Source organism: Ranitomeya variabilis, chromosome 4 (genome assembly GCF_051348905.1).
Source record: "Ranitomeya variabilis isolate aRanVar5 chromosome 4, aRanVar5.hap1, whole genome shotgun sequence".
In the NCBI taxonomy this organism is placed as follows: domain Eukaryota; kingdom Metazoa; phylum Chordata; class Amphibia; order Anura; family Dendrobatidae; genus Ranitomeya; species Ranitomeya variabilis.
The window spans coordinates 550,063,148-550,090,972 of NC_135235.1; the positions used below are offsets into that span (position 1 = coordinate 550,063,148).

The window sequence follows — 27,825 nt, forward strand, 5'->3', positions numbered from 1 at the left end:
TGCTGGACACACTGTCGGGGGCAATGCTGGACACACTGGGGCAGATTGCTGGACACACTGGGGGCAATATGCTGGAGTCAGACACTGGGGCAGATTGCTGGACACACTGGGGGCAATGCTGGACACACGGGCAGATTGCTGGACACTGGGGCAATATGGTGGACATACTGGGGCAGATTGCTGGACACACTGGGGGCAGGACTGGAGGCATGGGCAGAATGTAGATACGGGGCATAATTGGAGAGACGGGGCAGAATGAAAGACATGGGGCAGGATTGGATCATGGGGCAGGATGGATACGATGGAGATGGAGACAGATGGGGAGATCATATGGGGTAGAATGGATACTCATGAGGGCAGGATGGGAGAACATATGGCTGGAGCCAGGAATTAAATAAACGGGGCCAGGATGGGGAATATTATTACCATAGGGGCTAATTAAGGGATATTATTACTGCAGTGATGTATTTATTTTATTTTTTGAGTATACTGTTTTAAATGGGGGGGTGGTCCGTTACTGTGTAGAGTGACACTATGTCGCCTTTTTTTCTTCATGTGGTGTAATGTAGAAGTTGTGAAAAATTAAGTAATGTTTTCTGCAAGCGGAGCTTGAAATAACTGTTATTTCCTGCAGAAACGAGTCCTGGCTGTAAGAATTGATGGCGGTCTGTGCTGGATGAAAGATGAAGGACTTCACCTAGAGACATCACTGGTGAGTCAGTGTTACCTATACACTGTATACTATATTCAGAGCTCCTGTGTATAATGTCACCAGTGATCACTGTATTACCTATACATTATATACAGAGCTCCTGTGTATAATACCACCAGTGATCTCTGTATTACCTCTACACAGACACTGCATACTAAGTACAGATCTCCTGTGAATACTGGCACTTATGGTGATAGTATTGTGTGTTTTTTTTTGTGGTTTTTTTTTACTGATCAGTATTGTAGTATTCAGTCACTATGTGGTGGTAATATGTGGTCTGGAAATGGTGTTGTGGTATTTGTCCCTTGTATGTGCTGTTTGGTCACCAAGTGGTGGTAATATGTGTTCTTGACATGGTGCGGTGTTCCTTGTATGTGATATTATTCGATCACTGTGGTTGTAATTTGTGGTCTGGTCATGGTTCGGTAGTATTTGTTCCTTGTTTGTGATATTGGTCAAAATATACCTAAATTGTATTGCAGATTTTAACAAATATTTAATAGGTTACAGTAGAGTAGGGCCCGGCCATTTTTCTGGAATAATCTGGTTCAGGTATAACATGACCCCCGTCACATGACCCCCGTCACATGACCCCCGTCACATGACCCCCGTCACATGACCCCCGTCACATGACCCCCGTCACATGACCCCCGTCACATGACCGGGGGGGCCCACAGTGTCTGAACAGCCCGGGGCCCTGGCTACCCTTAATCAACCCCTGAGCGGTACCCAGTGACCGCTGGTGAAGAAGCTGCCTTGCCCGGAGTCTGCAGAGACCATCTGTCCACAGTCCGGGAGAAGGAGCCAGGGACGCCGGGAGCAGGTGAGTATCATATTTACCTGTCCACGATCCACACGCCGGGCGCCGCTGTCTTCCACGTCCTCTGCTGTGACTGTGCAGGTCAGAGGGCGCGATGACGTATAGTGTGCGTGCCGCCCTCTGCCTGAACAGTCAGTGCGGAGAGACGGGACGGTGAGGACCAGCGGGCAGAGACGAGAGTTGAGTATGTCATTTTTTTTTTTTTTAATTGCAGCAGCATTTATATGTGGCACAGCGTTATATGGAGCATCTATGGGGTAATAATGAATTGTATGGAGCATTATATGTGGCTGCACAGCTTTATATGGAGCATCTATGGGGCAATATTCAATAATGAATTGTACGGAGCATTATATGTGGCGGCACAGCTTTATATGGAGCATCTATGGGGCAATAATGAATTGTATGGAGTATTTTATATGGCACAGCTTTATATGGAGCATTTATGGGGCCATAATGAACAGTATGGAGCATTATATGGGGCTCCTGATTCAATATGGATATTCAAAAACACTTAGGCTAGGGTCACATTGCGTTATGTGACCGCGTTTAACGGACTACGTTACACCGCGGCATAACGCGGTGTTAACGTAGTCCATTAACGCCGCCATAGCCTGTAATAGTGAGCGCGTCGCTAGCGCCCGCCCACATTGGGCGGGCGCTAGCGATGTCGCGTCATTTGAGTGACGGACCTCGGACGCTGCTTGCAGCGTCCGCGGCGCGCCCGAGGTCCGTTCCTCGCTAGTGCAGATCGGGGATCTGCGCTAGCGGGGACGCCGAACGCGGACCCTAGGGAAGCATTGCGTTAGCGCAACCCGCTAGCGCTATGCGCTTAACGGATTGCCCTAACGCAATGTGACCCTAGCCTTAACCTACTGATGTCTCAATTAATTTTACTTTTATTGGTATCTATTTTTATTTTTGACATTTACCGGTAGCTGCTGCATTTTCCACCCTAGGCTTATACTCGAGTCAATAAGTTTTCCCAGTTTTTTGCTGCAAAATTAGGGGGGTCGGCTTATACTCGGGTCGGCTTATACTCGAGTATATACGGTAGTTTAAGAAGGGGTTGTCTAGTAGAGGACAACCCTTTTAAGCACCTACATGCATCTGACATACCTGTTGATATGTTGTGGTGTTTATGCCCCTTTTTATTGTTTATAATGCAATAATATATCTGTTAAATAGTCTGTAATGTTACAACCTATAAGTTTACATAACTTTGTTGCGGTATGGGGGGGGGGGGGGCAGGAATATTTCTTGCTCAGGGGCCCTCTGCAGTCTGTGTCCGCCCCTGCATATGGTGAATATTTGTTGCATTCCAAATGTACTGGGAAAAGGTTTGTTTAATTGTCTTACCTGTCTCCTGCCCTGTGTAACTTGCCATGGTATAACTGCCAGTACTTTGATAAAATGTACTTAGATTAAATGTGCATAAATGCCCCCCTGCATAAATGCTTCCCTAGACTATGTCTCAATAAATAGGAGGGTAGCTCTAAGATCTCTCACTAATTTACCTAGTCAGCAATCAATCAAAACTAAGTTGAGACAGCAGGACACAATAAATGTAGTGAACAGATAAACAAGTGTCCAGGCCTACATGGATCATAAACCTCTTTGAACAAAGTTACATGACCTCACAGCATAAGGGGACAAGCAGAGTAAGTTGAAATGGCTATATACCATAACATATGCTTGCTAAAATGGCTTTCAAAGCTGGATACATGCATGATTCAATGCATGAGATAGAATGAGTTAAATACAAATGTAGGTCCAAAGAAGAAGAAAAAGTGAATGGCACTGAGATTAATGCTATATTGAGTTACTTACTGGTAAAAAGGGGGTCCTTTTACTTCCACTGACCCAGCTCGCATTACCTGGTCCATGAAAATGTATCGGAAATAAAGGACTAAGGTTTGATCGTCACACAACGGAAGTGTTGCTGCCTTTTTCTTCTTTTATATGATTTAAATACAAATGTAGACCCATTTAAATCTATAGGGCTGCACATATATCTGTGTGTTCACACGGATAGTGTGTCTGTGTGACCCACACCTGTCCATATTTTTCAGCAGAACGGACGCCAATACGTTCCACACACGAATTACATAAATGCGTCATCCGTGGGCCGTCCGTGTGACTTGTACCGGAATAGAATGCAGAATAGAAATGACAGTTGTTTAGGTGTTAGATGTGCAAAGACAGATGGATGGATAATTGATAGCTAAATAGAAAGATGTCCGTGAGATATCTAATTAGCGCAATGTGTATTTTCAAGAAAAAAATGTTGTGGAGTCGCCCCTATTTTTAATAACCAGCTAAGAAAAAACAGACTGCTGTGAGCTGGTCTCATTATGATGGGTAGGGCTCAATGCGCATGGAGCTTCCCAGCCTATTAAGATCAACTCACAGCTGTCCCCTTAGCTTTTGCTGGTTATTAAAAAGGGGTACTCTCAAAAAATGACATGTTGTCTCATATTTTTATTATGGGAGGGTCCGTGGATATTTGTCCCTTCCCAGCCTAAAAAGACGAGCCCTCATCCGCCACAGAAATGGCGCATTCATTAGATGTGCCAATTCTGGTACTTAGCCTCAGCTCTTCCTGATTGCCCTAGTGTGGTGGTAATCAGGGTAATGGGATTGTGGAGTTGATATCAGCTTTTGGCCGACATAAAGCCCTGGGGATAGTAATGTAGATGTGTCTGTCAGACACCCCGGTTATTAACCCCATGGTCAAAAGAAACAAACACAGACTCAAAAGTCATTTATTTGTGAAAATCACTCCTCAACAATTTTCCCTCTTTCATCCATTTCATGCCGTAGTCCAAATGGAGGTCCGACGACGATACCCATCTTCTTCGTCCAGTGTATGGATGCACATTCATGTGAAGTGTATTGCAGCGGACATCAGGTCCGTACATCAGGTCCGTACATCACAATACAATCAGAGGCCGGCAACGGACATCAGCGTGCACGTGACTGGGGGCACACGACAGTGATGTCGCAAGCCAAAGTCAGCTGCTGGCTTCAGAAGTGGACGCCACGTGGCATGGGAGAACTGGGAAGGTGAGTAGGAGTGTTTTTTTCTGTGTTTGGAACAACAGCGGGGCCATATACCAGGATGGGGACGTGCACCAGGATGGGGCCCAGGATGAGGGCCATATACCTACATTGGGGACATACACCAGGATGAGACCCAGGATGAGGGAAATATACCAGGTTGAGGCAAATATACCAGGATGAGGGCCATATAACAGGATGTGGACATATACTAGGATGAGGTCCATATGGTTCGATGTGGACAAATAGCAGTATAAGGGCCATATTGTAGGATGGGGACATATACCAGGATGGGGGCCAGGATGAAGAATGTATATCAGGATGAGCTGTGCATTATACTATATTAATGACTGTGCTGTACATTATACTACATGTAACACTATGGGCTGTGCATTATAGTATGTGGACATATACTAGGATGAGGGCCGTATTGTTGGATGGGGACAAATACCAGTATAGGGGTCATATTGTTGGATGGAGAATTATAACAGAATGGGGAACATATACCAGGATGGGGCCAGGATGAAGAACCTACAGTATACCAGGATGAGCTGTGCATTATAGTATATGGAAGACTATGGGCTGTGCATTATACTACATGGATTACTATGGGCTGTGCATTATACTGTATGGAGGACTATGGTGGGCACATTACACTGTATTGAGGATTATGGAAGGGTGCACTATATAATTTGGAAGTGTGGCGCCCCAGGGTCCTGGTCGTCACAGTCGACATTGCTTTCCTCACGGGGAGAGTGCAGTTACGCTTGGAAGCGATGAAGGATATCTCTTTATCAGGTAACCACAATGCACACAACATGTTCACACTCCAGGCCACAAATGGGAGCTTTTGATCCTATTCCTAGGTAACTTTTCAGTCAGAAAGTGCCAGGAAGCAGACTGGAGCAGTCTGAGGCAGGAAGAACGTATGAGGAGCTGTGCAGCCACGAGAAAGTGCTGCAGCTCCTGGACAGAGGTAATACCGAAAGCAGAACAGATTGTAGCGAGAGTGAAGGAGAGCGAAGCACAAGAGAGTGATATCAAGGGAGACCAGCTGTGAACGGGCTGCCTCCCTCTGAGGCGCAGATAACGGTAGCCGGAACACCGAGGTTGTAAGGGACTCTACGACTTACAGCAGAGACCGGCAGGACAGCTGAACTGCAAGTTACCTGTCCGCAACACACACACTTGAAGACACAGTAACACATAGAGCCCGGGGCGTGATAGAGTCCCTGTAAAAAGGCTTGAGTTAACTGTCGTACAGGTATTGTCCTATCCTATATAGGGGACAGAGAGGAACTGTGAGGACCTTATCAGAAGCCATAGGCAGTAAGGGACTACAACACCACCGCGCTAGAGGAAGGCTTTTAACTCCACCTGGTAAAGGGGACTCTGGATTCGCTTCCAAGCCGGCCGGATCCTGCCTGCCCTGTGATCTGGTACTCTGGACTGCGGTTGCCTGAAGCCTACAGTAAACCAGGTAAAGAGACTGCAAACCTGTGTCCTCGTTCTTTACTGCGCCATTCACCATCTTCCATCTACACACCGGGAAGCCTTGGGGATATACTTAACCTGTGGGAAGGTATACCATCTAGCTGCCATAACATCACCCCAGAGGACCCCTTAAAGCAGCGTAGGTCCCCACTGACCGAATACCACAGGTGGCGTCATGAACATAAACTTTATTCAATTTCCCTTTTACATGGGCGCCCAGGGCCACAGACCGGGTCGCCACCGTGACATCCCCCTGTGAACACCGGACCCGGGTACCCCACGGCCCTGGCGGGCGACTCATCTTGGCGTCACGAACAGGATGGACCGACCCTGAGAATCGGGTCATGTGTGCCCAAGAGCCTGTGTTGTGCTGAGAGACTGTTACTTGTGAATTGCAGCCAAAACTGCCATCATTATAGCGCCACAAGGAGCGCTGGAAAAGAAAAGTGCACCATCGTGGGCGGGGATTAGTTGCACGGCGTGAAAATAATGGCCGTCAATAGGAGAGACGTGGAATCCCATCTCATAGAAGGACACCCGAACAGGGACCTGTACCCAGGGGATACTGTGACTTACACCAGGCATTTTGGTGACAAAGGGTGGTACGCCTTATACGTCAGAAAACTCAGAGACACTGTTCCAAAAGTAAAGGAAACCAGACCAAAGAAACCAGTAGCGCCACCTAGTGCCAAAGTAGCCACAACCACTACTACTCCTGTGACACCAGCCTCTAAAGCCATCACTAAAACAACAGTGTGCAGAATAGCCACCACTGAAACAGCAGTGGCAACCTCACCAATCATTACGCGTACCCAGGCTACGCAGACTCTTATTGCAGGACATGACTTGACTGTACATGAGGATCAAACACATGATGCTTACTTGGCAGCAGGCGTAACATTAACTCAAGCTGTTCCCAGGCCAGGAAGCAACCAGCGCCAAATATTGCCTTGGAGACAGCCAAAGTGAATAAGAAGATTATCACTGCAAATAGTTAAAATTTAACTGTTTAAAAGTTTTGTAAACCACTGTTTGGGCGCATGCCAGAGCTTGGAAGGGAAAGAGTGCCATTTGACTTTTCAATGCAAAATTGGCTGGAATTGAGATCGGACGCCATATCGTCTTTCGAGAGCCCCTAATGTGCCTAAACAGTGGAAACCCCACGCAAGTGACACCCTTTTGGAAAGTAGACCACCTAAGGAACTTATCTAGATGTGTGGTGAGCACTTTGAACTCCCAAGTGCTTCACAGAAGTTTATAATGTAGAGCCGTAAAGATAAAAAATCATATTTTTTTCACAAAAATGATTTTTTTTGCCCCAAATTTTTTATTTTCCAAAGGGTAAAAGGTGAAATTGGACCCCAAACGTTGTTGTGCAATTTGTCCTGAGTATGCTGATACCCCATATGTGGGGGGGAACCACCGTTTGGGCGCGTGGCAGAGCTCGGAAGGGAAGGAGCGCCGATTTGGAATGTAGCCTTTAATGGAATGGTTTGCGGGCATCACGTTACGTTTGCAGAGCTCCTGATGTACCTAAACAGTAGAAACCCCCCACAAGTGACCTCATATTGGAAACTAAACTACCCAAGGAACTTATCTAGATGTGTTGTGAGAACTTTGAACCCCCAAGTGTTTCACTAAAGTTTATAACGTATAGCCGTGAAAATATATGTATTTTTGCAAGGGATACAGGCAACATTTGACCCCAAAAGTTGTCCAATTTGTCCTGAGTATGCTGATACCCCATATGTGGGGGAACCACAGTTTGGGCGCATGGCAGAGCTTGGAAGGGAAGGAGTGCTGTTTTGGAATGCAGACTTTGATTGAATGGTCTGCGGGAGTCACGTTGCGTTTGCAGAACCCTGATGTACCTAAACAGTAGAAACCCCCACAAGTGACCCCCATATTGGAATCTATAACCTCCAAGAAAATTATCTAGATTTGTTGTGAGAAATTTGAATCCCCAAGTTTTTCACTAAAGTTTATAACGCCGGGAAAATAAAAAATATTTTTTTTTCCACAAAAATGAAATTTAGCCCCCAATTTTGTATTTTTCCAAGGGTGACAGGCGAAATTGGACCCTAAAAGTTGTTGTCCAATTAATCCTGAGTATGCTGATACCCCATACGTGGGGAAAAAACTACTGTTTGCGCACACATCGGGGCTCGAAAGGGAAGTAGAGACGTTTTGGAATGCAGACTTTGATGGAATGGTCTGCAGGTGTCATGCTCCATTTGCAGAGCTCCTGATGTGCCTAAACAGTAAAAAAAAAACACAAGTGAAATTACTTTGGAAACTACACCCCCCAAGGAACTTATCTAGTTTGGGCGCATGGCAGAGTTCGGAAGGGAAGGAGCGCCGTTTTACTTTTTCAACGCAGAATTGGCTGGAATTGAGATCGGACGCCGTGTCACGTTTGGAGAGCCCCTGATGTGCCTAAACAGTGTAAACCCCCCAATTCTAACTCCAACCCTAACTCCAACACACCCCTAATCCCAACCATAACCCTAACTACACCCCTAACCCGAACACACCTCTAACTCTAATCCCAACCCTAACCATAGCCCTAACCCTAATCTCAGCCCTAATCCCAAACCTAACATAACACTAACCACACCCCTTAACTCTGACACATCCCTAACCCAAATCCCAACCCTATCCCCAACTGTAAACCTAATACAAACCCTAACTCCAACTTTAGCCCTAACCCTAACTTTAGCCCGAACCCTAACACTAACCCTAATGGGAAAATGGAAATAAATACATTTTTATAGTTTTACTACTTTTCCCTAACTAAGGGGGTGATAAAGGGGATTTGATTTACTATTTATAGCGGGTTTTTATAACGTGTTTTCATGTTTGGCAGTTGTCACACGCTAAGACACTTTTTATTGCAAAAAATTGTTTTTGCTTCACCATATTTTGAGAGCTATAATTTATCCATATTTTGGCCCACAGTCATGTGAGGTCTTGTTTTTTGCGGGACGAGTTGACGTTTTTATTGGTACCATTTTCGAGCACATGACATTTTTTGATCGCTTTTTATTCTGATTTTTGGGAGGCAGAATGAATAAAAACCAGCAATTCCTGAATTTCTGTTAGGGGGCGTTTATACCGTTCAGCGTGTGGTAAAATTGATAAAGCAGTTTTATTCTTTGGGTCAGTACGATAACTCATTTATATCTTTTTTTTATGTTTTGGCGCTTTTACACAATAAAAACTATTTTCTATAAAAAATAATTGTTTTTGCATCGCTTTATCCTGAGAGCTATAACTTTTTTATTTTTCTGCTGATGATATTGTATGGTGCCTTTTTTTTGTGGGACAAGATGACATTTTCAGCGGTACCATGTTTATTTATATCCGTCTTTTTGATCGCGTTTTTTGCACTTTTTGTTCGGCAGTATGATGATAAAGCATTGTTTTTTGCATAATTTTTAATTTATTCTTTTTACGGTGCTCACTGAAGGGTTTAACTAGTGGGATAGTTTTATAAAGTGGGTCATTACGGACGTGGCGATGCTAAATATGTGTACTTTATTATTTTTTTTTATTTACATAAATAAATGGATTTTTTGGAAAACATTTATTTATTTTTTCTTTATTTGGGGATTTTTCTTTATACATTCTATTTTTTTTTTAACTTTATAACATTGTCCCAGGTTGGGACATTACTATATAAAGTCATATCACTGATCTGACACTTTGCATAGCACTGTGTCAGATCAGCGATATGACAGGCACTGCAGGCGACGGCAAGCCACATCAGTGAAGGACCAGGAAGGAGCCCCGTGGCCATTTTGCATCCAAGGTCTCCATGGAGACCACCAGAACAACACGATTGCATCACTTTGTTAAGGGAGAGCGCACGGAGCCCACTCTCTGCGCGATTGTTCTCTGTGCTGCTGTCACTAGTGACAGCGGCATCAGGGGTTAAATGCAAACAATCGGCGCTAGCACCGATCATGGGCATTGCTGTGGTGTGTCAGCTGTCACATACAGCTGACAAACGCAAGTGATCGCCGCGGTGCTCACCGCGAGACCACGGGATCGTACCGCCGTACTAGTACTGTGGTTTGTGGGAACGCAGTTCCCGCAGAGCAGTACTAGTGCGGAGCATGTCAGGAAGGGGGTTCAAACATATCAAATCTTTAGAAATTTTACTGTGCCTAATAATAATAATAATCCCCAACTATCAGGCTCGTGGAATATAATATACACCTGTTTATATGCGATATGTGTTGATTTCCTAATTTTCTACATATAATTCATGTTCCGTTCATATCCAAGATGCATTAGAAATTTATAACACCTCTCCATCTCTTTGGACGTAAAAGTTATTATGTTCATTCTTTTCATTTATTCCTTTTCTTCATTCTTTTTAGTATGTCCCGTTACATAACCGACAGGGTGATAATGGAGGAGTGCCTGGACAGAGACCACTTCACACGCCGCCTGTTCCCATGACAACACTGCCTGGAGTCACACACAGACACCACACTAGAAGGAACAGGCAGCCCCCGGCGTCTCCTAATGAACCCTACCCCGAACACTGACCACTTACCCCCTGCCCTATGCCAGCCCTCACGTCACTCACCTCCTCCCATCGCGCTCTCTCATTGGCCCTCAGTTTACAGCGAACCAATAGGAGCCTATCTTACTGCATCGCACTACTGGCAAGACGAATGCGACTTCCGGGTCTAATCTCCTACTTCCGCCCACAGAGGCTGAACCTTCCCTGCGGTTGCTAGGTTACGGATGGCGTCTGCGCGGTCAATAACGTTGCCTTCTGAAATGGCCAATCAGCTGAGAAGGGGAGTAGCAGTTGGTGGTCGGTTGGCTAGTTTGCAGGAGAGCGAGAGAAGGAAGGAGGCGGGGACTTCACTACTTCTGCCATGGCAGAAGTAGTTACGGAGGCAACCCTGCCCTGCGAAAGTTTGGCAGGTGGATCCCTGCTGGACAGCCAATCAGAGAGGGTGGCAACCCAGGGCAGAGGAGGAGGAGAGAGGGGAGTGCCCCAAAATCCCTCCACGTCCACCCTGTCCTGCCCTGTTAAAGACCAAGGCGTCAAGGACTATCCAAAGCCCGGGCAGCTGGGCAAGAAGAAGAGGAATCAAAGGCACCGGTCCAAAAAGAGGAGGAGGAGGTGGTGGAAGCGTCTTGCAGGAGCGCAGGCCCGGAATGAGGGCCCCTCATAACACGACACAGTTCCTCATGGAGGAGAAAGACCAGCAGGAACCTTACCTGGGCCCCCCTCAGCGGAGTAGTGATGAGCACTCCAACTCTCTTTGGTGACAGGCGACGGAGCCGCTGTGGAATATGGGTGACCGCCGCCATGCTGATCTCTGTGACCTGTCGACTCTGGGAGCAAATCTGCCGAGAACTGATAGCGAGGAGGGAGGACCTTGATGTTCAGGCCCAGATTCAAGAACGTAAGTATCCTCCGTTCAGTTTTGGTGATGCATTCTAAAATGCTGTTTCTAACCAAGTTGTGTTTCTCCTTTTTTAACAGGTGAGCGGATTGTGAAAAGGTGGCGGTCGATCAGGGATCGCTTTAAGAAGGAGTTCAACAAAGAGATGCGGGCCCCGAGTGGATCTGGAGGACGCAGGAGCAAATACAAGTATGCCCGAGCCCTGTCGTTCCTCAGGTCAACGATGGTGACACGAAGGTAAATATTACCCACCACATGCACTAATAAATGTTTAATATGTCTAAACCTATTTTGCTCTTTCAGCCAGGGCCATGCAATGGCAGTATATTGTTTCTTTTTTCTCTTTTGTTCCACAGCACCGTCGGGAGCCTGCTGCACAGTTGAACCCTTCTGGGGCGATCCCTCAGGAGGCCGCCACCGAGGGACACTTTGACAGTGAGAACCCCTCTGCACCTTCCCCCTCTGCACCTTCCCACACATTGGATCCCTCTGTCCCATCCACGAGTGCTGGAGCTTCCTGGCCGGTTCCATTGCATGTATCTGCTGGTGAGGATATAGCGTTTCCTGTACCCCACCCCTCTGCTGCAGCCACCTCTAGTACACCTGTAGCATCGGGGCGCCTTCGGCAGAGAGGTCAGGTACAGAGTTATGCGCCCGAGTTTTTACACCTGAACGCATCATTCCAGAACTGTTTGAAAGTGTTGTCTGAGCAAATGGCTGCAAGTTTAAGTTTTAATTTTATAAATAAAAGTATACTCGAGATGCATACACTTCTGGTAACGATGCGTTCAAAGGCAAGACAGTCACCGAACAACACTTTTCCAGTCGGTACTTGAGCAAATGGAGGCGCTATCTACTTTTCAGCAGATGCAAATAATGGAATCCTGCCAGTCCACTCACTCTAGCGCTCATTGCCTCAAGAGCAGATACTGTTGCCACCCATGCTTCAACTGCCCCCCCTTCCTCCACTGTCCATCACTACAGCCACTACCATCCTCCTGACCCGTACCGCCAAACAGACCGTGACCCATGCCACCAACATCACCATCACCCACATCGTGCCCGTGCCCCGTCCCAACCTCCACAACACTTCCAGCGTTCCCTTGCCCCTTCCCACCAGTCACACTACCAGCCTCACGCCCGTGCCCCTTCCCACCAGCCACACTACCAGCCTCCCACCCGTGCCCCTTCCCACCCATATGATGATCCCGACCCATACAACTTCCCATCTACTTCATCCTCGCCTCCTCTCCCTGCCCACTTCCAACAGCCTCTATCACCCTCTTCCCCACCCATCACTCCTGCCTCCCAATCCTCCCAAAACATAACCTACACCCCTCCATCCTACCAAATTCCTAACCCCAATCCCACTTTCTTGTCCACCCGCTCAATTGCTTTCTCCACTCCTTCACCACTACCTATTGACCCTTCCCCACCACTAACATTCCTCTCTCCACACTCCCACTGTCGAAGTGTCCCTATCCGACAGCCCCTCCAACAGTATCTCCACCCCGACGTACGAAAATCTTTAGTGTTATGTAGGCTGCATTATTTTTTGTGTTTCAAAAAAAGTTTGGTTGATAATGAAAAATTTTAATAAAACTTTTTTGTTTACAACTATCTTGTATTTATTCGTTAGGGACAAATAACAATTTGGTTACACAAGATTTATTGGTAAGAGGGTGATAATGGAGGAGTGCCTGGACAGAGACCACTTCACACGCCGCCTGCTCCCATGACAACACTGCCTGGAGGCACACACAGACACCACACTAGAAGGAACAGGCAGCCCCCTGCGTCTCCTAATGAACCCTACCCCGAACACGGACCACTTACCCCCTGCCCTATGCCAGCCCTCACGTCACTCACCTCCTCCCATCGCGCTCTCTCATTGGCCCTCATTTTACAGCGAACCAATAGGAGCCTATCTTACTGCATCGCACTACTGGCAAGACGAATGCGACTTCCGGGTCTAATCTCCTACTTCGGCCCACAGAGGCTGAACCTTCCCTGCGGTTGCTAGGTTACGGAAGGCGTCTGCGTGGTCAATAACGTTGCCTTCTGAAACGACCAATCAGCTGAGAAGGGGAGTAGCAGTTGGCGGTCGGTTGGCTAGTTTGCAGGAGAACGAGAGAAGGAAGGAGGCGGGGACTTCACTACTTCTGCCATGGTAGAAGTAGTTACGGAGGCAACCCTGCCCTGCGAAAGTTTGGCAGGTGGATCCCTGCTGGACAGCCAATCAGAGAGTGGGTGGCAACCCAGGGCAGAGGAGGAGGAGAGAGGGGAGTGCCCCGAAAATCCCTCCACGTCCACCCTGTCCTGCCCTGTTAAGGACCAAGGCGTCAAGGACTATCCAAAGCCTGGGCAGCTGGGCAAGAAGAAGAGGAATCAAAGGCACCGGTCCAAAAAGAGGAGGAGGAGGTGGTGGAAGCGTCTGCAGGAGCGCAAGCCCGGGATGAGGGCCCCTCATAACACGACACAGTTCCTCATGGAGGAGAAAGACCAGCAGGAACCTTACCTGGGCCCCCCTCAGCGGAGTAGTGATGAGCACTCCAACTCTCTTTGGTGACAGGCGACAGGGAGCCTCTGTGGAATATGGGTGACCGCCGCCATGCTGATCTCTCAGTGACCCGTCGACTCTGGGAGAAAATCTGCCGAGAACTGATAGCGAGGTGGGAGGACCTTGATGTTCAGGCCCAGATTCAAGAACGTAAGTATCCTCAGATCAGTTTTGGTGATGCATTCTAAAATGCTGTTTCTAACCAAGTTGTGTTTCTCCTTTTTTTACAGGTGAGCGGATTGTGAAAAGGTGGCGGTCGATCAGGGATCGCTTTAAGAAGGAGTTCAACAAAGAGATGCGGGCCCCGAGTGGATCTGGAGGACGCAGGAGCAAATACAAGTATGCCCGAGCCCTGTCGTTCCTCAGGTCAACGATGGTGACACGAAGGTAAATATTACCCACCACATGCACTAATAAATGTTTAATATGTCTAAACCTATTTTGCTCTTTCAGCCAGGGCCATGCAATGGCAGTATATTGTTTCTTTTTTCTCTTTTGTTCCACAGCACCGTCGGGAGCACTCGGGAGCCTGCTGCACAGTTGAACCCTTCTGGGGCGATCCCTCAGGAGGCCGCCACCGAGGGACACTTTGACAGCGAGAACCCCTCTGCACCTTCCCCCTCTGCACCTTCCCCCTCTGCACCTTCCCACTCTGCACCTTCCGACTCTGCACCTTCCCACACATTGGATCCCTCTGTCCCATCCACGAATGCTGGAGCTTCCTGGCCGGTTCCATTGCATGTATCTGCTGGTGAGGATATAGCGTTTTTCTTTACCCCACCCCTCTGCTGCAGCCACCTCTAGTACACCTGTAGCATCGGGGCGCCTTCGGCAGAGAGGTCAGGTACAGAGTTATGCGCCCGAGTTCTTACACCTGAACGCATCATTCCAGAACTGTTTGAAAGTGTTGTCCGAGCAAATGGCTGCAAGTTTAAGTTTTAATTTTATAAATAAAAGTATACTCTAGATGCATACACTTCTGGTAACGATGCGTTCATGTTGCAGAGTGCGTCTTCTTGCAGTCACCGCTGTAGTTAGGAGAGCTTCAATCAGCAAGATATCTTGAGTAAACAGTATTTACTTCATACTGGATAAACATGAGATACAATTCAGTGTCACACAATCCGTGCACTGAGGCATATACATTCATGAAGAAGAAAGAATAATCAGGAAGTAAGAAAAACAACCAACAACTGAGAGCTTCCCTCCCCACATTACAGCAAGTATATAACTTTACACACTATCGCCATCTGCTGTCTGGTTAGTGTAAAGTCCTCCTTTCACTTATAATAAGTCCTAATCTGTTGCATATGCCAACACCCTTTCTCAACAGTAAGGACTTATTCAATCAAACCCAACTTTTTTATTAGTCTCTGATGTTTATCAGCATTCAACGCCTTCGTGAGGATGTCTGCTGTCATTTCTTCAGTAGGACAGTACTCTAACTTCAAGACTCCTTGTTCCTGATGATCTCTCAAGAAATGATATTTCACATCAATATGCTTGGTTCTTGGATTGACTCTTTCCATCTGAGCAAGAACAAGACATCCTTGATTGTCCTCTTTCAGTTTTGTTGGTGCCAACTGTGGTTGTCCTAATTCTGTCAACAATTGTCTTAACCACAGTACTTCTTGACTCGCATGTGCTGCGGCAACATATTCTGCTTCTGTTGAGGATAGTGTCACAATTGACTGTTTCTTACTTGTCCAACTTATTGGTCCACCTGAGCGAAAAAAAATATGTCCACTGGTAGATCTTCTGTCAGCTGGATCTCCAGCCCAATCTGCATCAACATATCCTGTTAAAATGCAATCATCACTTGTGGGTAATTTCAGCTTAACATTGCTAGTTTCTTTCAAATAACGCATTACTCTCTGCACGGCATTCCAATCAGCTTTATTTGGTTTTGATACCTTTTTACTCAGGATTCTACTGCTGCTGCGATGTCTGGTCTTGTAACGGTCGCTAGATACAGTAGTTTTCCTATTGCTGTTCTGAATTCTTCATTATTTGGTAGCATATTTTTTTCACTGTTCATCTCTTTGAGATAATTAGTTTCCATTGGAGACTTTACTGTTTTTGCATCCTTTAATCCAAATTTTTCTGTTATGTCTTGAATCATGTGATTTTGATTCAGTAGGAAACTTCCGTCTTCTTCTCTTTCTACCTGTATTCCTAGATATTGTTTTACATTTCCCAAGTCTTTGATTTCGAAATGTTGCTTCAGGATTTTTAGAATGTTTTCGTTATCCCTTTCTTGTTCAAAACAAATCAAAATGTCGTCTACATATATGAGTATATAAATCCATCTATTAATCAGCCTTTTTGTGTATAAGCATGGATCAGCTTTGCTTCTTTGAAATTGTTCATTTGTAAGTACTTCCGTGATTTTGTCATTCCACGCTTTAGCTGCTTGCTTTAAACCGTATATGCTTTTCTGTAGTTTACAAACTTTGTTTGGATTTCTTTCATCTTTGAATCCTGGAGGTTGTTCCATATAAATGTCTTCTGTTAAATCTCCATTCAGAAAAGCTGTCTTTACATCCAGATGTCTCAGTTGCATCTGTTTCATTGCTGCAACTGTAAGTAAAGTTCTTATTGTAGTGTGTTTGACAACTGGAGCAAATGTCTCATCATAGTCTTCTCCATATTTTTGAGAATACCCTTTAGCTACGAGTCTTGCTCGGTATCTTTCAGCTGTGCCATCTGTTTGGTATTTAACTTTAAAAATCCATTTACATCCTATGGTTTTTCTTCCTTCTGGTAAATCTGTTAGTATCCATGTATTTGAATCTTGCATGGATTTAATTTCTGTTTCTGTTGCTTCTATCCATTTATTAGCTTCTTCTACAGGAAGGTTAGATATGTCTTCCCAAGAGGTAGGCTCATAGATTTTTCTTGTGCTTGTCTTGTATGAGAGACGTTTTGGTGGTTTTCCTTTGTTCTCTCTCATTGAACGTCTTGGTTCTGTGTCTGTTTGTAGTTGTGATTCTTCACTTTCAGTATTTTGTTCTTCATTAATTTCTGCTTCTTTCTCATCAGATATTTCTTCAGTTGTGTCACTATTGGTTTTCTCATTTTTTGTTTCAACTGAAATAATGTCTTCATTTAAATCTTCAATGAATGTCACACTGTTACTCACCGTAACTGTCTGTTTTGGGATCTAGGATTCTGTATCCTTTGCAATTTTCACTATATCCAACAAATATTCCTTCCATGGATCTGTTTTGAAGTTTGGAATGTTTTTCTGTTGGAATGAATATAAAAACTTTACATCCAAAAACTTTTAAATGATTGACACTTGGTTTCATACCTTGCCACAGTTCATATGGAGTTTTCGTCAGTTTTCTGGAAAAAAGTTGGTTCTGTAGATATGTAGCTGTTATTGCTGCCTCACCCCAATATTTATCTGGTAGTTTGGAATCCGTCAGCATACATCTTATCATTTCTGTTAGAGTTCTGTTTTTTCTTTCTGCTACTCCATTTTGTTCAGGTGTGTATGGAACAGTTTTCTGGTGTTTTATTCCATTTTGTCTTAAGTGGTCTTCTATTCTGTGACCTGTAAATTCACCTCCATTATCACTTCTGATGACAATTGGCTTCCTTTGAAATTTGTTACTTGATCTTGTTACATAGTCTACAAGTTTATCAAAAACTTCACTTTTGTTTTTAATTAAGTATGTGACTGTGTATCTTGAGTAATCGTCTATAAAAGTCAACATGTATCTATTGCCTCCTGATGTGGTCACTTTCATGGGTCCACATACGTCACTGTGCACCAAATCAAGTGGTCTTTCGCTTTTCATCTCACTTTCTTTTGGAATAGATATCCTTGTGGCTTTGGATTTTATACAACATTCACATCTTATGGTAATTGAGCAATCTGATATCTTTAAATCTTTTGTCAATTCTTTTCTCTGTAGTTCCCACATACCCACATACTGTCAGGGTGTCTATGTCCTAGACGTCTATGCCACATGTGAATACAGTTTTTGTGATCATGTGTACATACCTTCATCTATTCCTTTGGTGTGTCAAAATGATATAATTGTTCATCTGCCTTGACTTTGGTTATCACTTTGTTACCTGCAATAATTGCACACTCATTGTCTTTGAATTTCACTGTAAGTCCTTTTGCTGTTAAACGTTTCACAGATAATAATCCACCTTCCAATTTTGGAACATACAACACATCTTGTACAAGTATCTTTGAATCTTGCCCGAACTTGTTTGAACAATTTAGCATACCTTGTCCGATACCTTCTGCGGTTATTTTGCTTCCATCTGCAAGATAAATGGCTTCTTTCTTATCTAAATCAAGATCAGTAAAGAAATTCTTGTCACTTGTCATATGACTCGTTGCTCCTGAATCAATAAACCAACCAAGTGATGATTTCTTGTCTGTTACTTTAAATGTGCCATTCCAATTATTCTCACATGAATCGGAAATTGTGTTTTTTACTTTCTGTGTATGCTGTTTATGTTGTAATTTTTGTTGTTCTGCTTTCCATATGGTCCAGTCTTTCTTTAAATGACCTTTTTTCTTACATCTGAAACATTCTCTTGTCTCTTTATTATAGGGTTTTTTGAATTCTGTAGCTTTAAGAGCGTTTTCACTGTCCTTTTCAGTAGAAGAATCATTTCTTTGTTCTTTTCTTCTCTGATATTCATCTATTAGTCTTGTTTTCACAAAATCTAATGTAATGTCAGTTTCTGGTCTCGTCTCAAGAGCATTTATCAAGGCTGTATACGAATCTGGTAAACTGCACAACAATATAGCTGCTACATGACTTTCTTTAACATCTTCACCAATAGATCTTAGCTGTGATATCACTTCCATCATTGAGAATATGTGCTTCTGCATATCGTCATTTGCACTCAATCTCATACTGTACAGCTTTCTTAATAAAAAATAACTTGTGATTCAAGCTAGGTCTTTCATACAGTTTTCTTAATGCTTCCCACATTCCCTTAGCTGTTTCTTCATTTCTTATATGTATTAATTGAGCATCATCCACTAATAAGCTAATGGTGGCTTTAGCTTGTCTATTCTTATTATCCCATGTCTGATTATCTTGATCTGGTCTTGCTGTAACAATTACTTCCCATAGATCATCCTTAGATAACAACATCTCTACTTTGAATTTCCATAACTGATAATTTTCACTATTCAGTTTAGCTACTGTAAATTTCAGTTCTGTGTTACTCATCATCTTTATATAGTCTTACTTGTTTAGAGAGTTGTTTTGAAGATATTCTCCTGTATGTCCAGCTCCTGGGATGATGAATTCCTGTCACTCTGTATCTGGATTTATTTCCTTGTTTACAGAGCTTATCTGTGTGCTCCGTTATTATCTGGGGTTATAAACCAGAATCCTTCAGCCTTGTATTACAGACCTGTAGTGTCTGGGGTGCCTGGGCCCATAACCTGTTGCAGAGTGCGTCTTCTTGCAGTCACCGCTGTAGTTAGGAGAGCTTCAATCAGCAAGATATCTTGAGTAAACAGTATTTACTTCATACTGGATAAACATGAGATACAATTCAGTGTCACACAATCCGTGCACTGAGGCATATACATTCATGAAAAAGAAAGAATAATCAGGAAGATAGAAAAACAACCAACAACTGAGAGCTTCCCTCCCCACATTACAGCAAGTATATAACTTTACACACTATCGCCATCTGCTGTCTGGTTAGTGTAAAGTCCTCCTTTCACTTACAGTGGTGTTCAAAAGTCCTGCATAGGATAAATTGATTTTTCAAGTTTTAAATGTTTTCTGTCGAATATCTTCGATGCTAATATGACATATTACATATGGTTTTGTTCAGAGTACAATTTTGCATTCTCTCCCTGTAATATTTTTAGCTTTTGAAGCAGTTTTGCCTGAAATTATTGCAACAATATGGGAATTGAAAGCACAACTAAATATTGTACAGCTTCAGATCCAAAATTAGCCAATCATAGATGAGGTTCTTGTGACCAATAGTGTTGAGCATTCCGATGCTGCAAGTATCGGGTATCGGCCGATACTTGCTGTATCGGAATTCCGATACCGGGATTCCGATACTCTTGTGGTATCGGATATCGGGTATCGCAACAACATTAATGTTAAAATGTGTAAAAGAGAGAATTAAAATAAAAAATATCGCTATCCTCACCTGTCCGACGCAGCCGGGACTTCAGCGAGGGAACCGGCAGCGTTGTTTGTTTAAAATTCGCGCTATTACTTGGTTACGTGAATTCCCGGCTTGTGATTGGTCAGGTCGGCCATGTTGCCGGGACGCGGACCAATCACAGCAAGCCGTGACGAAATTACGTCACGGCTTGCTGTGATTGGTCCGCGTCCCGGCAATATGGCCGCCCTGACCAATCACAAGCCGTGACGTCACGGGAGGCTGGACACGCGCCCATTTTAAAATGAGCGCGTCCAGCCTCCCGGCTTGTGATTGGTTGACCGCGGCGCAACCAATCACAAGCCGTGACGTCACGGGAGGCTGGACACGCGCCCATTTTAAAATGAGCGCGTCCAGCCTCCCGGCTTGTGATTGGTTGACCGCGGCGCAACCAATCACAAGCCGTGACGTCACGGGAGGCTGGACACGCGCCCATTTTAAAATGAGCGCGTGTCCAGCCTCCCGTGACGTCACGGCTTGTGATTGGTCAGGGCGGCCATATTGCCGGGACGCGGACCAATCACAGCAAGCCGTGACGTAATTTCGTCACGGCTTGCTGTGATTGGTCCGCGTCCCGGCAACATGGCCGACCTGACCAATCACAAGCCGGGAATTCACGTAACCAAGTAATAGCGCGAATTTTAAACAAACAACGCTGCCGGTTCCCTCGCTGAAGTCCCGGCTGCGTCGGACAGGTGAGTATAGCGATATTTTTTATTTTAATTCTTTCTTTTACACATTTATATGGTTCCCAGGGCCTGAAGGAGAGTTTCCTCTCCTTCAGACCCTGGGAACCATCAGGGATACCGTCCGATACATGAGACCCATTGACTTGTATTGGTATCGGGTATCGGTATCGGATTGGATCCGATATTTTGCCGGTATCGGCCGATACTTTCCGATACCGATACTTTCAAGTATCGGACGGTATCGCTCAACACTAGTGACCAATCATAACCTGGATATGGCAGTCAATCAACATTGCATTACATTGCATCACATCTGCTGCTTTGTTTGTTTGTTTTAGCTGTTGGTCTATCTAGTGAATCATACCGTAGAGTTTTATGATGGGAGCCTTCAGATTTTTGTCAGCGGAGGATTGTGGGCATTGAAATATTTAAAATGGAGGAAGGAGGAGTGGGAAAAAGTGCTATTTAGTGATGAAAGCACTTTTTGCATTTTAGGAAATGATGGCAAGTCTTATGTGAGAAGGTTCCCACATGAAGAGTACAAGCCAGAGTGTTTGAGCTTCTCTGTGAAACATCCAATGAAAGTAATGGTCTGGGGCTGTATGGCAGCCAATGGTGTTGGAAGGCTTCATATTGTGGAGTGTATGGTTAATGCAAAAAAATACATAGACATCCTTAATAAGAAAATGCTGCCTTCTGCTCAACACCTCTTTTCAGGGTATTACATCTTCTAGGATGATAATGCTCCTTGTCACAGAGCTAAGACAGTAACGGAATGGAAAAAAAAGAACAAGGTGGCTACTATTGACTGGCCAGCTCAGTCCCCGGACCTCAATCCAATTGAAAATTTGTGGCACAAGGTATCATTAGAGATATCTAGAAAACAGCCAAGGACCAAGAGTGAGTTGATTGAGGCTCTGATACAGGCCTGGAACCACATCATCACTCGTGAACATCTGCAGAAGCTTGTTCACTCAATGCCACAGAGATGCAAGCTGGTGCTCAAGAGCAAAGGCTGGCCAATAAAGCATTAGAAGCTTAAGATGCACTCAAAAGGCCCTTTTCAGGACTCTGAATTAAATAAAAAATAATAAATGTTAAAGAGTAAAATTTAAGTCTGTGTGAACTTGCATTGGAAGTTAATGAACTTAGAAACCTGTTCACCATTCAACACACTGTACTGGTGTAGGTATGGTTATGCTGTAAAAAATTATCAAAAATGCGCTTACCATAACAATTTATACACTTGGGACATTCAAAAATGAGTATGGCATACAATGAGGGATTACAAAAACATATATGTTCCACCAGTTTCACTGTAGAGATGCAGAAGTATGAAACATATAGTTTTCTTCATGCCTATGCAGGACTTTTGAACACCATTGTATAATAAGTCCTAATCTGTTGCATAAGCCAACAGTTCAAAGGCAAGACAGTCACCGAACAACACTTTTTTCCAGTCGGTACTTGAGCAAATGGAGGCGCTATCTACTTCTCAGCAGATGCAAATAATGGAATCCTGCCAGTCCACTCTAGCGCTCATTGCCTCAAGAGCAGATACTCTTGCCACCCATGCTTCAACTGCCCCCCCTTCCTCCACTGTCCATCACTACAGCCACTACCATCCTCCTGACCCGTACCGCCAAACAGACCGTGACCCATCCCACCAACATCACCATCACCCACATCGTGCCCGTGCCCCGTCGCAACCTCCACAACACTTCCAGCGTTCCCTTGCCCCTTCCCACCAGTCACACTACCATCCTCCCGCCCGTGTCCCTCCCCACCAGTCACACTACCAGCCTCACGCCCGTGCCCCTTCCCACCAGCCACACTACCAGCCTCCCACCCGTGCCCCTTCCCACCCATATGATGATCCCGACCCATACAACTTCCCATCTACTTCATCCTCGCCTCCTCTCCCTGCCCACTTCCAACAGCCTCTATCACCCTCTTCCCCACCCATCACTCCTTCTGCCTCCCAATCCTCCCAAAACATAACCTACACTCCTCCATCCTACCAAATTCCTAACCCCAATCCCACTTTCTTGTCCACCCGCTCAATTGCTTTCTCCACTCCTTCACCACTACCTATTGACCCTTCCCCACCACTAACATTCCTCTCTCCACACTCCCACTGTCGAAGTGTCCCTATCCGACAGCCCCTCCAACAGTATCTCCACCCCGACGTACGAAAATCTTTAGTGTTATGTAGGCTGCATTATTTTTTGTGTTTCAAAAAAAGTTTGGTTGATAATGAAAAATTTTAATAAAACATTTTTGTTTACAACTATCTTGTATTTATTCGTTAGGGACAAGTAACAATTTGGTTACACAAGATTTATTGGTAAGAGGGTGATAATGGAGGAGTGCCTGGACAGAGACCACTTCACACGCCGCCTGCTCCCATGACAACACTGCCTGGAGTCACACACAGACACCACACTAGAAGGAACAGGCAGCCCCCTGCGTCTCCTAATGAACCCTACCCCGAACACGGACCACTTACCCCCTGCCCTATGCCAGCCCTCACGTCACTCACCTCCTCCCATCTCGCTCTCTCATTGGCCCTCATTTTACAGGGAACCTATAGGAGCCTATCTTACTGCATCGCACTACTGGCAAGATGAATGCGATTTCCGGGTCTAATCTCCTACTTCCGCCCACAGAGGCTGAACCTTCCCTGCGGTTGCTAGGTTACGGAAGGCGTCTGCGCTGTCAATAACGTTGCCTTCTGAAACGGCCAATCAGCTGAGAAGGGGAGTAGCAGTTGGCGGTCGGTTGGCTAGTTTGCAGGAGAAGGAAGGAGGCGGGACTTCACTACTTCTGCCATGGCAGAAGTAGTTACGGAGGCAACCCTGCCCTGCGAAAGTTTGGCAGGTGGATCCCTGCTGGACAGCCAATCAGAGAGTGGGTGGCAACCCAGGGCAGAGGAGAGAGGGGAGTGCCACGAAAATCCCTCCACGTCCACCCTGTCCTGCCCTGTTAAGGACCAAGGCGTCAAGCACTATCCAAAGCCCGGGCAGCTGAGCAAGAAGAGGAATCAAAGGCACAGGTCCAAAAAGAGGAGGAGGAGGTGGTGGAAGCGTCTGCAGGAGCGCAGGCCCGGGATGAGGGCCCCTCATAACACAACACAGTTCCTCATGGAGGAGAAAGACCAGCAGGAACCTTACCTGGGCCCCCCTCAGTGGAGTAGTGATGAGCACTCCAACTCTCTTTGGTGACAGGCGACAGGGAGCCGCTGTGGAATATGGGTGACCGCCGCCATGCTGATCTCTCAGTGACCCGTTGACTCTGGGAGCAAATCTGCCGAGAACTGATAGCGAGATGGGAGGACCTTGATGTTCAGGCCCAGATTCAAGAACGTGTAAGTATCCTCAGATCAGCTTTGGTTATGCATTCTAAAATGCTGCTTCTAACCAAGTTGTGTTTCTCCTTTTTTAACAGGTGAGCGGATTGTGAAAAGGTGGCGGTCGATCAGGGATCGCTTTAAGAAGGAGTTCAACAAAGAGATGCGGGCCCCGAGTGGATCTGGAGGACGCAGGAGCAAATACAAGTATGCCTGAGCCCTGTCGTTCCTCAGGTCAACGATGGTGACACGAAGGTAAATATTACCCACCACATGCACTAATAAATGTTTAATATGTCTAAACCTATTTTGCTCTTTCAGCCAGGGCCATGCAATGGCAGTATATTAATTGTTTGTTTTTTCTCTTTTGTTCCACAGCCTTAAAGAGGACCAAGGCGTCAAGGTGGGCGACTATCCCAAGCCCGGGCAGCTGGGCCGTGGCAAAGAGCTGGGCAAGAAGAGGCATCGAAGGCGCCAGTCAAGAAACAAGAGGAGGTGGAAGCCTTACAATAAGCTGACCTGGGAGGAGAAGAAGCGTCTGGAGGAGGGCGAGTCCCAGAGGGCAGCCGGGATGAGGGCCCCTCATAATACCACACAGTTCCTCATGGAGGAGAAAGACCAGCAGGAACCTTACCTGGGCCTCCCTCAGCGGAGTAGTGATGAGCAGTCCAGCTCTTCTTGGTGATTCGGCTCCGCTTACCATAAAGAGACGACTCTTTCGGCTCACGAACCGGCTCGTTTTCCACTGTCATGGTTCCAGGTCTTTGCCTGTACCTATTTTGCTCTTTCAGCCAGGGCCATGCAATGGCAGTATATTAATTGTTTTTTTTTTCTCTTTTGTTCCACAGCACCGTCGGGAGCACTCGGGAGCCTGCAGCACAGTTGAACCCTTCTGGGGCGATCCCTCAGGAGGCCGCCACCGAGGGACACTTTGACAGTGAGAACCCCTCTGCACCTTCCCCCTCTGAACCTTCCCCCTCTGAACCTTCCCCCTCTGCACCTTCCCAATCTGCACCTTCCCAATCTGCACCTTCCCCCTCTGCACCTTCTCACTCTGCACCTTCCCATGCCTGCTCCCATGACAACACTGCCTGGAGTCACACACAGACACCACACTAGAAGGAACAGGCAGCCCTCGGCGTCTTCTAATGAACCCTACCCCGAACACGGACCACTTACCCCCTGCCCTATGCCAGCCCTCACGTCACTCACCTCCTCCCATCGCGCTCTCTCATTGGCCCTCATTTTACAGCGAACCAATAGGAGCATATCTTACTGCATCGCACTACTGGCAAGACGAAGGCAACTTCCGGGTCTAATCTCCTACTTCCGCCCACAGAGGCTGAACCTTCCCTGCGATTGCTAGGTTACGGAAGGCGTCTGCGCGGTCAATAAAGTTGCCTTCTGAAACGGCCAATCAGCTGCGAAGGGGAGCGGTCGGTTGGCGAGTGTGCAAGTTAAGGCGAAGGAGAGAAGGAAGGAGGCGGGGGCTTGACTGCTTCTCCTGTGTGTGGTAGCAGCAGCCGCCAGTTGGCAGTGCAGAACCACTGCATTTACTAGCAGAAGCTTTCCCCTCAGGAGTGACTGTTTCCACCCCACACTGCATTTGTAGGGGTGCCATGGCAGAAGTAGGAGTTCAGGAGCCAACCCTGCCCTGCAAAAGTTTGGCAGGTGGGGGATCCCTGCTGGCCAGCCAAGAAGATAGTGGGTGACAACCCAGAGCAGAGGAGGAGAGAGGGGAGTGCCAGAGAAATCCCTCCACCCTGGCCTGCCCTGTAAGGCTGCTTTCACACATCAGGTTTTTTGTTTCAGGCTAATTCCGGCTCTTCCGCCAAAAAACGGAATCTGAAACCGGAGAAACCGGATCCGGCTTTTTCCCCATTGAATAGTATTGGCGCCGGATGGCCCAGCGTTCCTTCCGGTGTGATGCCGGATCCGGCGTACAATCGATTCCGGCGTCTGGAAAAAACGTCTTAATGTAAAGTTTTTTGTCTGCGGCGAAAAAGCCGGGAAAGGCCGGATCCGGCTTTTCGCGACAATGCATGTCTATGTGTGTGTGTGTACAGTATGTATAATGTATTTTGTAATCTTTCATCTTTGTAGGAAGCTGCTGAAGCTGCTTCCCCAGTTGAAGAGGTGCTCCCCGAAGAAGAGGGAAGGGGTGGAGAAACACATGGAGAGGGCTCACAATTGGTATGTATCTGTCATGTATTGCGGAACCACACCCTACACTACACACAACACATAACACAAGATACTTAGAACACAACACATGGAAACTGATACATTCAAACCTCACACAACACATACAAAACTTATTATAGATATCACATGGCACACAACACATAGAAAGGCTACCAACAAGCAAATAATTTTTGTTATTTTTCTTCTAGAGTTCGGAATCTGGTGCTCAAGCAAGAGGTCCTTCCAGTGGCTCCCAGGGTCGTCGGCGTGAGACTCGTGGCGGCCGTCGTAGGTTTTTTTTTTCCCTGGAGGTTAACAATGTTTCAAATTTTGTGTTAATTTTTTTTCCTCTTTTCAAACAGGTTACACATCGTGCTCCTGATTCTGACGGTGAGGAGGTCGGCCTTGATATTGACCTCCTCATTGATCTTGTCCGAGACAGGGAGCCCTGTGGAATATGGGTGACCGCCTCCATGCTGGTCTCTCAGTGACCTGTCGACTCTGGGAGCAAATCTGCCGAGAACTGATAGCGAGGTGGGAGGACCTTGATGTTCAGGCCCAGATTCAAGAACGTAAGTATCCTCAGTTCAGTTTTGGTGATGCATTCTAAAATGCTGTTTCTAACCAAGTTGTGTTTCTCCTTTTTTAACAGGTGAGCGGACTGTGAAAAGGTGGCGGTCGATCAGGGATCGCTTTAAGAAGGAGTTCAACAAAGAGATGCGGGCCCCGAGTGGATCTGGAGGACGCAGGAGCAAATACAAGTATGCCCGAGCCCTGTCGTTCCTCAGGTCAACGATGGTGACACGAAGGTAAATATTACCCACCACATGCACTAATAAATGTTTAATATGTCTAAACCTATTTTGCTCTTTCAGCCAGAGCCATGCAATCGCAGTATATTGTTTGTTTTTTCTCTTTTGTTCCACAGCCTTAAAGAGGACCAAGGCGTCAAGGTGGGCGACTATCCCAAGCCCGGGCAGCTGGGCCGTGGCAAAGAGCTGGGCAAGAAGAGGCATCGAAGGCGCCAGTCAAGAAACAAGAGGAGGTGAAAGCCTTACAATAAGCTGACCTGGGAGGAGAAGAAGCGTCTGGAGGAGCGCGAGTCCCAGAGGGCAGCCGGGATGAGGGCCCCTCATAATACCACACAGTTCCTCATGGAGGAGAAAGACCAGCAGGAACCTTACCTGGGCCCCCCTCAGCGGAGTAGTGATGAGCAGTCCGGCTCTTCTTGGTGATTCGGCTCCGCTCACCATAAAGAGTCGACTCTTTCGGCTCACGAATCGGCTCTTTTTTAAATAAAAATGTGTTTTCCACTGTCATGGTTCCAGGTCTTTGCCTGTACAGTGAGAGC

The 27,825-nt window shown here is 46.1% G+C and overlaps 3 protein-coding genes across 5 annotated transcripts; all 3 read left to right on the top strand.

The window, feature by feature from the left end:
* On the top strand, positions 1 to 27,825 carry LOC143769145 (uncharacterized). Of its 2 annotated transcripts, XM_077257723.1 has the most exons (6): positions 1 to 712; positions 26,394 to 26,483; positions 26,684 to 26,762; positions 26,837 to 27,046; positions 27,127 to 27,283; positions 27,403 to 27,825. In XM_077257723.1, the coding sequence occupies exons 4-6, from the start codon at positions 26,932 to 26,934 to the stop codon at positions 27,521 to 27,523; spliced, it is 393 nt and encodes a 130-aa protein (XP_077113838.1). In that variant the 5' UTR covers positions 1 to 712; positions 26,394 to 26,483; positions 26,684 to 26,762; positions 26,837 to 26,931; the 3' UTR covers positions 27,524 to 27,825. The 2 variants fall into 2 exon arrangements, with proteins under 2 accessions (XP_077113838.1, XP_077113839.1); XM_077257724.1 differs by having other exon boundaries at positions 26,684 to 27,046.
* On the top strand, positions 11,455 to 24,068 carry LOC143767019 (uncharacterized). The gene is made up of 7 exons (XM_077255038.1): positions 11,455 to 11,518; positions 11,599 to 11,755; positions 11,875 to 11,953; positions 14,091 to 14,228; positions 14,309 to 14,465; positions 14,585 to 14,829; positions 23,932 to 24,068. Exons 4-7 carry the CDS (start codon positions 14,114 to 14,116, stop codon positions 24,066 to 24,068), a joined length of 654 nt encoding a protein of 217 aa, XP_077111153.1. The 5' UTR covers positions 11,455 to 11,518; positions 11,599 to 11,755; positions 11,875 to 11,953; positions 14,091 to 14,113.
* Positions 23,633 to 26,321, top strand: LOC143769144 (protein HEXIM1-like). 2 transcript variants are annotated; one of them, XR_013214228.1, is made up of 3 exons: positions 23,633 to 24,545; positions 25,139 to 25,227; positions 25,630 to 26,321. XR_013214228.1 is itself a non-coding variant. In XM_077257722.1 (3 exons), the coding sequence occupies exons 1-2, from the start codon at positions 24,532 to 24,534 to the stop codon at positions 24,973 to 24,975; spliced, it is 321 nt and encodes a 106-aa protein (XP_077113837.1). In that variant the 5' UTR covers positions 23,633 to 24,531; the 3' UTR covers positions 24,976 to 25,227; positions 25,630 to 26,321. The 2 variants fall into 2 exon arrangements, 1 of the variants encoding a protein (XP_077113837.1); XM_077257722.1 differs by having other exon boundaries at positions 24,669 to 25,227.

Bases quoted from the DNA above. Each gene is read 5' to 3' on its own strand.
- LOC143767019 (XM_077255038.1), top strand. From the start codon at position 14,114: ATGGGTGACCGCCGCCATGCTGATCTCTCAGTGACCCGTCGACTCTGG. The intron at 14,229-14,308 runs GTAAGTATCCTC...CTTTTTTTACAG, and splicing joins TCAGGCCCAGATTCAAGAAC to GTGAGCGGATTGTGAAAAGG. The intron at 14,466-14,584 runs GTAAATATTACC...TTTGTTCCACAG, and splicing joins TCAACGATGGTGACACGAAG to CACCGTCGGGAGCACTCGGG.
- LOC143769145 (XM_077257724.1), top strand. From the start codon at position 26,932: ATGGGTGACCGCCTCCATGCTGGTCTCTCAGTGACCTGTCGACTCTGG. The intron at 27,047-27,126 runs GTAAGTATCCTC...CTTTTTTAACAG, and splicing joins TCAGGCCCAGATTCAAGAAC to GTGAGCGGACTGTGAAAAGG. The intron at 27,284-27,402 runs GTAAATATTACC...TTTGTTCCACAG, and splicing joins TCAACGATGGTGACACGAAG to CCTTAAAGAGGACCAAGGCG.